The 15595-nt window shown below is 39.7% G+C and overlaps 3 protein-coding genes across 10 annotated transcripts in view; 2 read left to right on the forward strand and 1 right to left on the reverse strand.

Moving 5' to 3' along the window:
- Nucleotides 1-3: 3 nt before the first annotated feature.
- Nucleotides 4-1464, forward strand: LOC124178939 (adenine phosphoribosyltransferase). Of its 5 annotated transcripts, none has more exons than XM_046562793.1 (5): nucleotides 7-203; nucleotides 282-484; nucleotides 591-822; nucleotides 923-1001; nucleotides 1205-1464. In XM_046562793.1, exons 2-5 carry the CDS (start codon nucleotides 396-398, stop codon nucleotides 1339-1341), a joined length of 537 nt encoding a protein of 178 aa, XP_046418749.1. In that variant the 5' UTR covers nucleotides 7-203; nucleotides 282-395; the 3' UTR covers nucleotides 1342-1464. The 5 variants fall into 5 exon arrangements, with proteins under 5 accessions (XP_046418767.1, XP_046418776.1, XP_046418749.1 ...); XM_046562802.1 differs by having other exon boundaries at nucleotides 306-484; XM_046562811.1 differs by having other exon boundaries at nucleotides 4-484; nucleotides 1122-1391.
- On the reverse strand, nucleotides 1389-4757 carry LOC124178806 (TBC1 domain family member 31). 2 transcript variants are annotated; one of them, XM_046562482.1, is made up of 5 exons: nucleotides 3930-4090; nucleotides 2895-3846; nucleotides 2348-2817; nucleotides 2015-2250; nucleotides 1389-1889 (listed from the first exon to the last, which is right to left on the reverse strand). In XM_046562482.1, exons 1-5 carry the CDS (start codon nucleotides 3968-3970, stop codon nucleotides 1627-1629), a joined length of 1962 nt encoding a protein of 653 aa, XP_046418438.1. In that variant the 5' UTR covers nucleotides 3971-4090; the 3' UTR covers nucleotides 1389-1626. The 2 variants fall into 2 exon arrangements, with proteins under 2 accessions (XP_046418438.1, XP_046418428.1); XM_046562472.1 differs by having other exon boundaries at nucleotides 2895-4757.
- Nucleotides 4758-4942: 185 nt separating this feature from the next.
- The window catches only part of LOC124178848 (septin-7-like), a 42579-nt gene continuing 31926 nt past the window's right edge, over nucleotides 4943-15595 (forward strand). Inside the window, exons 1-3 of one of the 3 annotated variants that reach the window (XM_046562630.1) lie at nucleotides 9818-10085; nucleotides 11861-11904; nucleotides 12508-12509. In XM_046562630.1, the coding sequence (XP_046418586.1) occupies nucleotides 10081-10085; nucleotides 11861-11904; nucleotides 12508-12509 (51 nt within the window). In that variant the 5' untranslated portion in view covers nucleotides 9818-10080. Of the gene's footprint in view, nucleotides 5146-5594; nucleotides 5597-9817; nucleotides 10086-11860; nucleotides 11905-12507; nucleotides 12510-13564; nucleotides 14254-15595 lie in introns of those variants that run through there. The other 2 variants (XM_046562647.1, XM_046562612.1) reach the window with 2 other exon arrangements.

A 15595-nucleotide genomic window follows, 5' to 3' on the forward strand; every position in this document is an offset into this window, starting at 1 on the left:
CGCCAATAATATCAGTTTGTGTCAAGTTGTGTCGGCTGCTGTTAAGGGTCTCAGATATTCACACATCATTTTGAATTGTATCAGCGAAAAAAAAGAACGACGTGGATGGCCCGTGGATATGGGAAACGCAACATGTTCCACAATACGTGATGGAATGCTCGTTCGATTTATATTTTGAACGAAAATTAACGGAGTGTTATCAGGTTACTTTCTTGTTATAGAACTACAGCGATTGGTGTACAGTGTATTTAAGAGCTACAGTCAGCTACAATTAAATGTAGACCTTTGATCCTTATCTATTACAGTAGAAGAGTAATACACGTTCTGCTGTATACTTGACTTGAGGATAAACCCCGCCGTCGTTTTAAAAAGTGATCATCTTAGGATCAAAAAGAATGGACGAAGCTCATCGTCTGAAGATAGCGGTCGTAAGAAATGCGATTGGCACGTATCCTGACTTTCCAAAACCAGGAGTTATATTCAGGTAAATTCTGGATAGTTGGGTACTTTCAAAGCAACACAAGTTTTACGCAAATATAGTGCGGGGTTCCCAATGTTCTATTAAATCATTTCTGTTTCTTTAATTTTAGAGACGTGTTCAGTATTCTGACCAATGTCAGTGCATCACAGGTATTGATGGATCTCATGGTGGAGCATGCAAGGTCGTTGGGAATTGATGTAATCGTAGGTTTGGATGCCAGAGGATTCTTGTTTGGACCCTTAATAGCTGCCAAACTTGAGAAACCATTCGTACCTATAAGGAAGAAGGGCAAGTTGCCTGGTCGAGTTCTGTCTCAGTCTTTTAAACTTGAGTACGGGGAGGCAAGTATTTAATTTATTTCTCTTATCCTTTTGAATGTAAGCATACTTGAATAAATACGTGCAATCTGAAATTATTATTGTTTAAACTAATTTATTTCAGGATACTTTTGAAATACAAGAAAATGTTCTGGGCAAAAGGAAACGTGTGCTAGTCGTTGATGATCTTCTCGCAACTGGAGGTGTGATAGAAATAACAGATATTAACAAGCTTTTCCTACCTTTGGAATATACCTATCTCATCTTTTGAGAATAGTTGTAGAATCTTCTCTAACCAAAATAATCATTGCATTGAATTATAGTTTTTTTTTCAGAAAACGAGAGGCATTTTTGCATGTACAATGCAGATAGAGATTACAAGACTTAATACCAATTTCAATTCCAGGGACAATGGCGGCAGCTATTCAGTTGTTGAATTTAGCTGAGGCGAATGTTCATTGCCTGGTAGTAATAGAGCTGACATCACTCAATGGACGTAGCAAATTGGCGGCTCCCGTACACTCCATCGTACAATTTGAATAATTAAACTTATAAATGATGCACAATATAAATAAGAAAACATTCCGGCATTATTTGTAAAAAATTTTTATTTCCAAGAACAATTATTTTGTATATATTCAGAGTTAATATATGTTTGTCATTTGATACACTATGTATAATATTCTTGTTACAGGGACAATTATTCAACGTTGAGATATTTACTTCAGTACAATACGGTCAATTCATTCTTGAGCGCAAAGGCTGAGCACGTCGGTCTGTTCTATAATATCTCACACCATTTAATGTTCTACCAGCGATGAACTTGCGTTATTTACAAATTGTGACTTGTGTAGTAGTACTAGAGTCTAGTGTTTTTAACAATGTTTGAACCTCGAATTCCAATTTTTTTACTTGACCTTGCAATGTTTGACACTGTTTAGCTTGCAATTGTTGTTCTATAGCTTGATCTTCTGTCTCGATGCTGGATTCTTCGAGGTCGTGGGACTTCCTAGTATTTCGATTTTGCTTGTAGAGATTTTTTAAACTTAATTTGTTGTTCAAAACTTTTGCATCGTAACATCGACGTTGCTCTGGAAATTACAAACACATAACTTTGTCATTAAACATACTTGGTGTTAGAATATAAAAGACCATAATCGCAAGTCTGGACCTCAAAATGATACTTTTGATTTAGTTAAAGTATCGAACAACTCACCGTCTACTCTAGCAGCCTCAATTTCTTTTAGAAAATTATCTCTTTCTATTCGCAGTTTTCTTTCTTCCGCGGCTTTCAAGTGGCAACGTCTGCTATGTCTAAGTATTGTTGCTTGCTCATCATTTCGTTGTAATCTTTGCAGTTCCAATTGTGAATCCTCCGTAAGATACTTTGGATACTGGTCATTCAAAAATGAGGGGTATGGTCCTGTTTTAGGTAACCGATGCATCGTGCTCCTTAGTTGATGTCAAAATTTTAAAAATGATCAAAAATTATCTTTCTCACAAAATGAGATTCAAAAATGTACTTTGTTTCAAAGTGAGAATAATGTACCTCAAATATCTGTCCGGGTGGAGATGATACGGTGTATTTTGATCTAATCTACGTACCACTCTCAATAAATCTACGACTCTTACATGCCCCTGTGCACGGTAGAACTGTGTAAAGTCCTGGGTGGAATGCAATTGAGACATGATAACTTCCCGTGAACAAATGCTGTAGGCGATTGAGCTCATTAATAAAAGAGTCGAGCGACCAGATGAGAAAAGATGATCCCATAAAATCAACCATTCATCTCCGGAAAGTACTTCACTCAGTGTGGTTTGCAGCAAAGGCCAAATGTATTCACTTGACGTTACACCTTTTTCACAAAAGTAATTTAGGAGCAAAGGGTCAGCTTCAGATAAAACGTTTTCTAGCATAGCTAAAACGTTCAATGGAGGTAAAGGATGATATTCGAACCATCGTTGGCAATAGTTTGATAATACTGAGATGATAATTTCGAAAGCGAGCAGGTGATTTCCCTGAAACGGTAACTTTATGTGTCATTTGTTTTAATACTAATTGCCATGTCTGAAATTCCAGCAAAAATTTTTACTACCTGGAAAACAACAATGAACGGAAAGACGAGCCGTGGCAAAAAAGTGCTGTGTGAGAGGAGAGGACACCAGTGAACCAAACAGTTGATGATCGTGGCCAGAACCAAGGCTTTGCCCTTATCCGCCAGGGGGTAATCGACCAAAATCTTCTCCATCAGTCCTTGCTGAGGGGTTTTGTTGGTCAAAGCTGAGTAGGCACATAGATTTCTTGGCAACTCCAATATTGATGCCCATATAAGCGGACGATGTTTACGTGGATACTCTCCAAACTCTTTTAATATGGGTATAAGTCTTTTCAAATTTAATTCTTCCTGGATATATTGTCTGACACATCTCAAGTGATGACCCAAGTCATGAGAACGAGATTGATTTGGCTTAAAAATCTTTGCCTTCTGCTTGGGCTCCGATGATAACAGATTATCTGCTATTTCCAATCTTAGACTTCCCGCTATGTCTATGCACGCTATATACCGCCCATTCGGTGATATACTAAGGTGATTGATATCGACCAAAGGATTACTTGACGACAGCGGCACGGCACAAGATGTACTCAAATCTATAAAGTGCAAGGTGTGATCGGAGCATAGGATGGCCAAGATTTTGTTAGCACCTCCATCCAGGACTTGGGGCAAAAAGCTGAGCTCTTTTATACACGCCAGTCCATCCGGTAATTCGAGACGTTTGATCAAATCCCATTTGAAGGTGTTTATGATGACGATGTTGTTCGATATTCCTGCCATCACCATCGCCCGTCCATCTTTTGTAAACTGATAATCGCGAACATCTCGTAGCCCGAATGGTTTCACGTTAATTTTAGTGTCCTGATCAAGCCGTTCAAACTCCCAGACTTGTAGTGTACAATCGCGATACAGTACAGCTATGATTCCTGTTGACGAAAACCTGGCTCGGCGGACGTTGACATTGGTAGTGAAAAATCGGAGTTGATGAACCTTGCTGAATGTAGAAAGATCCCACATTATAACTTCTTTTGAAGAAGTAGTCAAGGCATAATTCTTGTAAGTGGCAATATATTTTACAGGGAACTTGTGGCCGATAAGTGAGCAATGCTCTCTGGCATCTCCACTTATTTTTGTGATTTTAATCGTTCCATCAATCGATCCGACAAGTATTTCAATTTTGTTCAGAGGATTGAATGCTATAAATGTACAAGACTGTACTGTCCCTAACTTGCAGTATCTCATACATTCTCCAAGTTCAACTAGGATAATCAGTCCTTTGGAATCAACGGCTAGAAGGCGATTTTCCGTTTCATCAAAGGCGAGCCGTGTCAGTTGCCTCTTAGCCGTTCGGCAGCTGCCCGAAGTATTTGACTTCACATCATCAGCCAACGGGTCTAGACTGTAGCTGTGCGATATTTTTTTCAAGGAAATCCACTTCTTGACATTCATAATCGGTATCAGACGTATGATTATAACCTATCTACGCCAAGTATAACGCAATTAATGCTTGTAAAAACATTGTAGATATTACATACATTCATTTACTTCTGGATATTAATTGCGCGAACCGCCATTTATAAACAACTATGACCGCATATCTTCCGATAGACTGTTACTTTTTGGCGGGAAAGCTGGTAATTCTCCAAAGTGAATACCTAAGGTGGAAAAAGTGATTGTAGCCTACTGCCACCTGGCGTTTAGAAACTGAAATACTTATCGGCGTCAAGAAAAGCAGGCCACTGAATCTAAATGAAAATTTAAAATCTCGGAAATAAACGGTATAAACAATTTGTGATCATTACAACCATTTCACAACGTATTTCTCGTTAAGAATATATCTGTTACGATGCGGCTTATTAGAAAAAATACTTGTCATTTTTGAATGTTTTGTAGGAAAACTGGTAACTGTGATAAAAGCATTTGAGAATTTTCGTTGATAAAATTTGACTAGTCGAGCGTTGTAAATCTTGCACGAACAAGTGTCTCTCAAGACCGCAGTAATCTTCGCGATTGCGGGCAGCTCTCGGAGACAACAAAAGCATGAAACAATTCCTACGCCGGTGAGATGATGAGATGCGCAGAGATGCGCGCGCAGTTCTCGATCGTACTTCGAGAGAATTTGAAAACACACGGCTGGGAGTTACGTCGCGGTGTTTCGTGTTCGTGTGGCGGTGTTGTTACCTGGAGTCTGCCGTGTTTAGTGATCACAATTTAACCGTAGTTCTGTTGATAAAGTGACGTGATGAGTGATAATTATTGATATACCTGAGAAACGGAATCATGCAGAGAAGTGGTGAGTAGCATTGGTCTTCTTCAACATATCCGGTAATCAGCAAGTGAAACGTGCGAATAATATCACTCTCGCTCACGTCGTCAACGTACCGACGACCATTTTGAGGGCGCCAAATATTTGCGTCAATCCATGGCGTCAATACGTAGCCATGCAGTGCGGCTTCGCGAGCCTCGGCCGGTCAATACATTGCGATAGGCCTAACCTATCCTCATCTCTTCGGTTTGCCCGTTTAGCTGCTCCTAACACCGTAGCCTTTAATCTTGTCATGCCAGAGTCGCTGGTGATATCAACTGCTGTATTTGGTCATCTTTTTTATTGCAATCCACACGTCGCCCTTGAAATATGTAACTCGCAAGATCGGCGTTGTGCGTATTCCAACAGCATAGACGACGTATCGCCGCACCTGCGGAATACCTACAAACGTATTCGGTTTGTTTACCAAACCTGAGCGGTGCGGGACACCTGTTAGTAGTTTCTTTCGACGGAATACATTTTTTAGTGCTAATAGCAAGCTTCGAACTATAACATAACAAAGAAAGGAAACTATTGATTCGTATGACACCACGATTAAACAAATGAAAAATAGTGATATAAAAGGCCGCGGATTTGCTTCTGTCAACAAGCACTTTAAAGATCATTAAAGCACGATAATCGGTAGGCAAGACAGCTGAAGATCGAATATTAATTTCACTCAGTCCGACGGCGTGCAAATGTTGAACAGGCATCACTTGATTTAATGATAAATAAATAAATAATCCTCCGACTGCCTCGTTTGTCTCGCTCTCTATACGTCTGTTTATTTTCAGTTACAGTTTTCCTTTAAACCGAGGCTGGTAAAATGCATACATACAGTCATATTATACGAACTACGCGGTGTACGCGACAGACGGTTTACAACATTATCTCAAGATAAACATGGAAGGGCCGAAAATAGGTCCCCAAACAAACTGGGGGAGGGGGGGGGGGGGCATTTTTCACGTCCTGCGCTGAAACGGGAAAAAGACGCTTGTATCGCAGAGCTGGTGAAACAGCAGTGTGGTATTGTAACAGTGGATTTATTAATTAGAATATGCATCGCGACAGGCGGCAGCGCTCGCGAGTCGGGACAAAACTGGGTTAAAATACGAAATTTGACACCCGTGGCAGCTGAGAGTTGATCATCGGACGAGTTTCTACCTACATTCTAATTTTAAACGACTCGGTAAAAGTCCCATCGCTTTCGAACAAGTCGTATCTTACATATACACGTATAAATACAGCGAGTCCCTCGTATACACTCGATGGAATTCAGTCAGATCCGTTTTGAGGCAAAAAATGGTGCGAGGGTGACGAAGAAATGGACGATACGCCGCGGAGGTTCTCAACCCTGAGCGTTAATCCTTTCAGTCACAGCCATTGGGATGCTCTAACTATTAAAATATGGAAAAATCTAATTCTCGGCCAGAATCATAGAATTTTGATAATTTTTTCAACTTTCCATCTGCCATATTGGATCCGCCATCTTGGGTTTAGAAATGATCAAATTCTGACTTCAGATTCGTGATCAGCGACCCCAAAAACCCCGCGAGTTACAAATTTCGAGCAAAAATGTTGAGTAGAAAAATGTGTGACTGAAAGGGTTAAACCCCACAACGTCGTTCCGAACGAGTAAATCAATTGTGTCAGCGTTGTTGGAGCAAGTCGAGAGAGCACTCGAGCTTCTTACCACGGTCCTTCGAACGACACGCTATCAGCTAATTAACGCGCGAGTTTGACGTGTTCCAACATCCATATTCATCCGCTGACTTTCTCACGTTCTCACTGTTCAAAAAAACGATCGGAACCTCGTCTTGCGTTCAGGCTTTTTCTGAAACGTTGTCAAAGCGAGTTTCAACCCTGATAGCAGAGAATTCTGTCTATGACGATGGGGGCCTGGCTCAGAAGCCAAGATTTCCTGCACTGCGTGCATTACGAGAGTAACATGTATTGTAACCAACACGCGTAACGTGTATATAACATGAGACGCACTGACCACGTGCTCACAATTTAATTAATGGTGGGTTTGTTTTCACACGAGTGATTGTAGTAGTAGCGGCATATGCAGGTGCTGCTTTGGGGTTCTAAATAGCTAGTAATAACTAAGAATGAAGAAGACGAAGAACAATAATGTGGAGAGAGATTGCACTGAGAGTAAAGACTCGTTTATACCAACTGGTTGGGTAGGGCCCCACATTGTTCTCTCCCCGTCATCCTTTGATGCTCGCGAAACGTAATACCTACCTACTGCTAACCGGTACGTTAGTGGTTTAGTCTCACAATCACACGCAAAACAAAAATCTATGTGTTATTGCCATTCGATGCAAGTATGTAATAAAACATCATAGGTGCTAGGTAAATATAATATAAAATACATATTCACTGCGTCGAGGTGAAGTTATATAAACTATTACCGGAAGTACCAATAACTGGTTTACTGAAAAAGGCAGTTTAGAGGAGAGCGATGAAAACGACTTATGGATTTCGGAGATCGCTCTCCTCTTCCTCCGCGTCCGTAAAATCAGACGGGCCTTGTTGGATCATTTAATCGCGACCTCTGACCCTACTTGTAATGAGTATATTTGTCAGCGGAGCTTTAAGTATAGCATCACTTCGTGGCGTCTGAATCTCTTCGTAGAACGCTGAACGGAAAAAGAAAAGATAGAGATGCATGCGTGCCTAGAACAGCATATATTGAGAGCTCGATATGTCGCCCCTGCAGCTCCTCCTCGGCGTCACAGCAGCGTCCACCAGCTATCTTTATTCTTCGTGCGTTCCAGTGCCCGGTCTTCTCGTTTTATTTATCGATGCAGAACCCAACGCGTGCAGTCTTTGCTCTCTTGCGGCGTGATTGCCGAGGGAAACATCAGCTCTTTTATCTTTCTCATTCACGCCTTTTATCGACTACCTAGTCGATCAATCTCGTCCCTCATCTGTGTTCAATTTAACAGTTTCAATGTCATCCATTCCGCTCCATACTCGCTCCTCATCGGGGTTAAATTATTCTTTCATTCATTTACGTGGGTATTAAATGTGCGATTGATCGTTAACACCAATATAAATCAACGAGCATCGCCCCACCGCCGTGGTTTAAATTGCTGCAACCAAACGCGTATGGAGTAGACATAGATATACATATAATGTATATGTTTATACATGGATGCAGCTTGTTTTGGCATCGAATCGGACGATGACGCTGCACTGTCCGGGTTGGTTATTAAGTGGGTGGAAAATGTGGTGGTGATCCGATAAGGTTCAATCTAACTTATTTATTTTCAACATTCTCGGGGTAGTTACTCTTAAAATGAAAACTCATACCCATAATCTTCACATACATGCAGGTTATATTTTATTCCTTCCGACTTGTCGATATCAACTTTCTCACAATCAGCAGACATCGGCCGTGCTTGACACGATTCATGCATGCGCGTTATGTTCCCTGAGCAACTAAATAGGCCGTACAGCAACACACAAGTGGATGGAATTTCAGAGTCAAATTTAGCCGTGCACTCTTCTAGGCATGCATCGTCGCTTCGTCTCTCTCGACTATCTCTAATTGCGTATAGCGGTGTAGCAGATGTTCTCTTTCTAATGGCTCGTGTACAATTATATGTATACAGGGTGATCTTCTTATTTTTAACATCGAGTTAAGGGATTTTAACACCATAGCCGAAGTAACGATAAACGTGTTTTTTAGAGTTCAGACTAGAGTTGAAGTGTTTCGAATTTGTCGCAGAACAACGTATTCAGCTTACACGTTCCGGTTCAAATCCCTGACAATAAAACCCTCTTATTGTTCCGCAACCTTTGCAAGATCACCTGAAATTCGACAAACCGTATAAAAAGCAGAACTCGTAGTATAGGTATACCAATATATCGCTAACTCGACACCTTCGAAGTCATTCTAAACAATTTTAAAATGGTAATTTTTCGTTCGATATATTTTACTCTACGTCGTTAACAACAATTCAACTCAACCTCGTATTTCCACCGCACTGCTTTTCAACAATCAACAATTATCGTTAGCGACAAACGTTTGCTCAAGAACCTTATTGTACGAGGAAGAATAGTTTTTCTCTAGAGAAAAATCTTTCTACATACATCGCCTCCGCTGCACTCACCACACCAGACTAGAGAGCGAGAGAGAGAGAGAGAGAGTGTATAGAATCTACAGAGTCAAGAGTAGAGCTGGGACTCGAGACCCGCGAAGCTCTGAAATTTTAATTGTATTGCACTTGAAAGTCGCTTTTGTCTCTGTGTGTGCGTGTATACGTGTGTTCCTCCCGTATATACTTTAATTACAAGGCATGCTAGGTACATTCATGCTTGTGTCTGGCCATGTATACATACGTACATGTACCAATATACATGCATAATCGTACTACAGGGGACTATTACGAGTAGTACGCGCACTGATTTAGTTACACGTACGTCATTCACGTATTCACGCGTGTATAGGTGTACATAGGTATAGGTATACATAGGCATAGGTATGTATGTATATATTCTCGTCAGTGGTCGCGTCGCGTGACACTTACGCACGTTGAACATATAAAACACCCTCACACTCTACGTGTATGTATGTTGCGTTATATGCATACGCAATAGCGAACACCGGACGAAAGACTTTTAGTTGAGCCTGTGGATTCAGTACCTTAACTTCTTCGGCTGGTGAATGCATGAGAGACGGTGCATTGTGCACGTGCGTTATTCGTGTGGACTAGGAATAAAGAAAGTCTTAGATAACCGCACAGATCGGTCGGTATAGTTCCGAGAGAAGTTACAGTGATTTTTTTTTTATCATCATTTTCTCTTTCATTATCCGAACGGTGATCGTCTCTTTCTTTAGTTATACACAACCTCTTTAAATCAAATTCAGTGCAGTGCTTGTGACGAATTGAAGTGACAATATAGTATAATATGAAGTATATATAATATTTAAACAATATTTATATAATTTATCAAATCACCCCGAAGCCTCGATAGTTTACAATCGATACGTGAAAATTTCTTTCGCACTTCGCTATGGCGATGAGAATATTGAACAAAGTTTCGGGTAGTGTTTTTTTTTTTTCTTTTCGGTTTCTTCGATGTTATTATTGCAGGCCTGCAGAAAGCGAGACGCGTTACTTAATTACCGGTCAATCGCACACCACACAGGATATTGAAATTTATTTATTCATTGCATTTATACACATTTGCACGTGCAGTCTTTTTGTAGCTGCAGAGAGCGGCTGCCAGTTTGATTTCTGTTTGGAAACGGAAGAAAACAAATATCGGATTGGACGGTTCTTTGTTGTGACTCGTTTTGGTATTGTTCGATCGAAACGCAGGTTAAACCGTTTAAAAAAACAAAAAAAAACCAGTTGATGTTGTAAAAATCTCTCCGTAGTTTGTATCGTGTATCTTTTGTTTCCTTCTCTAGCAACCGTACGTTAATTACAAATTATATGATTCTATTGCATAACTATTGTGTGTAACTGTTGTTTTATGTTCCAAAAACTTCGAAAGATCCTTCTTTTTTCTTTTTTTTTTCATCACGTTACTCTCTATAAGGTATAAACTGAAGCCCTAGAGATTCGTTCCTTTGGATTATTTTCCCCCGAGAGCATCAAGGGTATACGTATAGCATGGTGCTGAGTCGTTAGCAGAGGTTTCCAGTCTGTGGTCGGGTTCACACTTACGGGATTCGTGATATCTAGTATACAGTCTAGACCCAGCAGATCGTTCGAAATTTTATACATTTTACCAGAAGTGTAGAATCGCTCTTTTATTTTATAAGCCAATAACTAACTTCATCCTCTTCATAACTTTGGGGCATGGATGCCGGTGCAACAGTCGTACATTATTGACACAAATTTGATAAGCTCAGTGTTTGAAAGGGACAATAACTGTTAAACAAGTTAGCTTTTAAATTTTATATATGCTGCAGCGATTTGCAGACGGTAAACGAGATTTATCTTATCAACATTTCCAAATGAAACGTACTGCGGGAATTCCGAAATTGCAAATGTTACGAATGAATGTTGCGTTAAATACGCGATAAAAACCACCACCTCTGACTTCCGTAGCTATGAATCATTGTTGCGTATTTAATCGAGTGAATATATTTGCCTGGGCTTTATTATAAAAATAAATGTCTATAAGCAATGTATTAAAACGCGGTGCTACAAGTTATATTACCGCAGTTTTTATAATCGTATGATTCTGTCCATACACTCTTGAGATTTAATTAATCCGTGTAACAATGATGATAACAATGACGTATTTTACGCGTAGGGGTGCAATTTGTGAGTTCTAAAAATACTGCATAACTGACATTGGTCGACGTGCGTTCGTGAGTTTAGATCAGTTCGGAATCCCGTGGTTTTTGACTACTCTTTTGAAAATCTATTTCGGTCGGTTGCATTCGCGTGTCGTCGACGCCTCCGTTAAAATATACTAACACCCTGCTGCACCAGCAGCAACAGGAGGACGCGTCTCGATTGAGATATCAAAAAAAAAAAAAAAAAAAAAAAAAAACAAACAAAAACTGTCAGACCATAATAGCAGAAAAAAAACTGCCAGTAAAATATTTACTATACATATACACATACATCGCACATATTGCGGCGAAATTTCGTAAACCTGCGTATGATAATCTGGAGAACCGCAGAAATATAAACTTTAGTTAACAGCTGTTTTATCTTTCAACGTCTAGCGGCATGGAAACCTCCACCGTTGTGATCTTGCCTCAAACCCCTCGTAAGCAAATCGTTCCAAGTGTATTCAAAGGATGAATATAACTATAATCATTCAACTTTTTATAAACTTGTTTTATTCCTTTTCTTGGGACTCGTTGTCTTACAATTTTGCATTGAACTGTATTGGCTCTTTTTGATTAGACAGCAAAAAAGAAAAAAACGAATAAGAAAAGATGATCCTGTTCAGTAGCCTTACAACTATCTAATCCGGATTTATAGGTATAATTGAAACGTGCATACCTGCGTAATAAACTGGACACCTTATATAAGTGTAAATGTTTAATTTATTTACATTAAAATTATACGTATATACATGTATATTAATTGATAACGTGTTCAACAACATTATAACCAATAATAATTAATTGTATTTTTCCCAATTTTCCTTTCTTCCTGTTTTCCTGGACCACGAAAAAAAATGATGACGATGTTATCCCCCTTCAATGTACACATATTTTCATCCCTGTTTTCCTTCTCGTTTCCATTCCTTGTCCGACCCCCACTCCTTGCCTTTTTGTTTCCGGTTCTCCGCGGATGTTGGTCGACCGGTTGCATGCTCGTCTGATCGACGACGACGACGACATCACCACGGTCACCACGGCAGCGGTAAGTCACCATTAACTAACCACTGATAAGACCCGCCACACACACGCTTGCCCGAAGCCTGTATCATATTATAGAATTACAAACTCTAGTCTTGATAAATTAACACAGCAGTCCGTACTCGTCGAGTTCGCTCTACGTTACTCAATTTATACACGTACTCTTATAGCTTGTAGTACATAATATTGTAATTGAAGAAATTATCGGAGAATTAGTCGTATTGTAGTTAGCCTCAGAATAACGTTTAATAATCTAGGTGCTGCAGTGTCGATGAGTTTATAATTCGTGATCTTCGCATAGGATTATGATATAATAATATGGTGTAGGAATATTTGCAGCGAATTCTTTCGTACCGCGGTTGAATTATAAATAATATGTGGATGATGTAATGAATCATTATTCTCTCCATGTTTTACAAAATTGTGCGTTATCGTTTATAAACCGCTTGTACCACGCCTTTTCGTTATTTATAAAGTTTTCGATAGAACATCACGTTCGCGTATCGTTTTTCTATCAATATTCAAAGCTACAATAGTTGCGTTTCTACTGTTCACGGTTTTCGTGCAGAGAACATCTGACTGCGCGTGAGATTCTCTTTTTTTTTACACAATTTCAAATAAATATACATTTTGTTACTTATGGTATAATTAGGAAACTCGGAAACTTCGAAGTACGTAACATATGTATGTATGTTACAGCGTACGATCAGCATTTCTTGATGTAAAAAAATAGATACAAAAGCAAACCGTGTACAGAGTTTCCAGGAGTCATTTCTTTGCAGCGAAAGCTTGTAGCTAAATTATTCCTTCCGTCGTGATTATTAATTCGTCCTTTAGTGGTGTGAAAAATTTTATACAACTCTTTTATTTTATATCCGATCATGTCTGATTGTCGCTGCTGTTTACTCTGCCTGTAATTTTCATTAATTTGATCTTACGTATAGTCTATCTTGATACATATATTCATCAAAGAGTTCATATAGAAGAGGTTTTCAATATTTGTCTTTCAACAACTCTTGGTATGAAAAATTTTATTACGTGGAATAGCTGAAGTTCTTTAATTCGGGGAAGAGATTTTCCTTCCCGTATTTTACGCATCAGATCAATGGTAAACCATTAATGATACAAATCACACGCACATACACACAGACATTCAGAGAAAACGCAAGCAAGGAACTTGTGGCAGCACTGTTAGCATTAGAGCTACGTGTCGATTCACAGTCGCATGAGTAACGAGTAAATGCTGCAGTCAGACGGTCGTACAGGACGGAAGAAGAGAGACACATTCAACCGTGATAATTGATAGAAAAAATGACGTTCTAGTGATTGCAGTTTAACAGTGGTGAAAATACGATTTGAAACGTCAACGAAAATCCATGAGTTCGATTTGTTTTTTCTGTAATTTTTTATGTCATTTTTGATCGAACGATATCGTCACGTACCTACAATCACCGCAGAATATTACAAATCTAAACCGTTAACTTTGCGACGAGTTAAGTGTCAGAGTTTGTAGTCGCGAGTGAATCAAGTTCCCGGTAATTCAAAGTGTTAAGGGAAGTACAACGAACCGAGGAGATAAGAGAGTGAAAGAGACCAGGAACCAGGGGGGGGGACCATCCGATTGTTAAAGGTTCTCTAAAATGTTGACTACGCCCGCTGCTGCCGCTGCGACAAGACGTCGCTTGAGTCCTTCGATGCTCGCTAAATACGACAGTACGAGCCGGAATCGTCGAGATTCGTCTGAACAGGTAGTCGAACGATAAGAATTCAATTTTTCAAGCTTCGCTCCTAACAGTACTCGTGCAGTTCGCTACACTTTTTTGCACTCCATTTTATTCCTCGCCTTTGCCTGCAGCGCAGAGGAAAAACGTGGTATACATGTACGAACATATGACGTACGTGCGGCTACCGCAACACGATATCGTATACCAAACTGTGACATTCTATTGTACCGCATGTAAGATCAACACCGTTTTGATGTTTCTTTTCTTGTACAACTTGTAGGACGAATGTGAAATTTCTTATGTTAGACGTATTATTGCGACAGTAATTACATATCTAGCGGTGTTGTGCATATATTTTTGATATTGCGGTCAAGAGGATTGTACAGGAATAGATGATCTAATATTCACCCGCGTTTAATTAATCGCGATGCATAGTTGTGATTAACAATAAGTATTATGGAGTGTTTGCGGTGACTCTTGTTTAATATGTATAATTGGTATGCTAGCTACGATGATAGGAAGTAGCCTAACAGAATGCCGAGAGTGCGACGTTGGGCTGAATAACTACACGTGAGTACGCCGTAATTGGTGCTTCTGACCATTGAGAATAGCGGGTTTTAAGTCGTGTCGTGCTTTTTATACAGGTGTGTTGGTATACTGTTATGTTTTCAAACGCCACCTGCATTAAAGTAACATAATGTTCCATTTGTATTGTCAACGCATACTAGTTTCCGCCCTCTGAGGCCGGTGACTCGATCATAGTTGAGGTTGGGCCAGGTTCCGGCTTAAGTTCTTCCTTACCGATCGGCACGTCGAGAAAATTTTTAAACTTCGTTCAAACAGCGGAGAACCAACAACTCTAACGCATGGAATAAGCTGAAATATTTCACATTAAATTACGCGTGAAATTATTTTATTTTGTATGGCGTGACTTTGATCAAGAATACAATGTTGGATAGGAAGTAAATGATAACGATGCTCTCGATTTAATAAATATGTTTCCTGTGTTATACACGGTACGAAATTCCTACACTTCGAATGACGTCCAATAAGGCATGCGGTGTTTCATTGGTTATAACACTGATCTATGATATGTGAGAATTGGAACCCCCTATGTTCTTCGGCGTTACGTTATGTGATACTTGATCCTGTAGAGCTGTGTTGAATGGCGGGACGTCAAGTGACTATACTTTAGACTCTCTGTGTGATACGGTATACGTTTACTATACAACCTGGGATACCCATGTGTATTGCCGTACCTGCGACAATGACGTTGTAGACAATAGAAAAAGTAACTTATTTTCATTCCGGTATGAGGGTACTTGAGACCTTGTTTTTCAGGCTTATCCTTTGTTGGTTAGGGTCC

This window comes from Neodiprion fabricii, chromosome 1, assembly GCF_021155785.1.
Source record: "Neodiprion fabricii isolate iyNeoFabr1 chromosome 1, iyNeoFabr1.1, whole genome shotgun sequence".
Classification (NCBI taxonomy): Eukaryota; Metazoa; Arthropoda; class Insecta; order Hymenoptera; family Diprionidae; genus Neodiprion; species Neodiprion fabricii.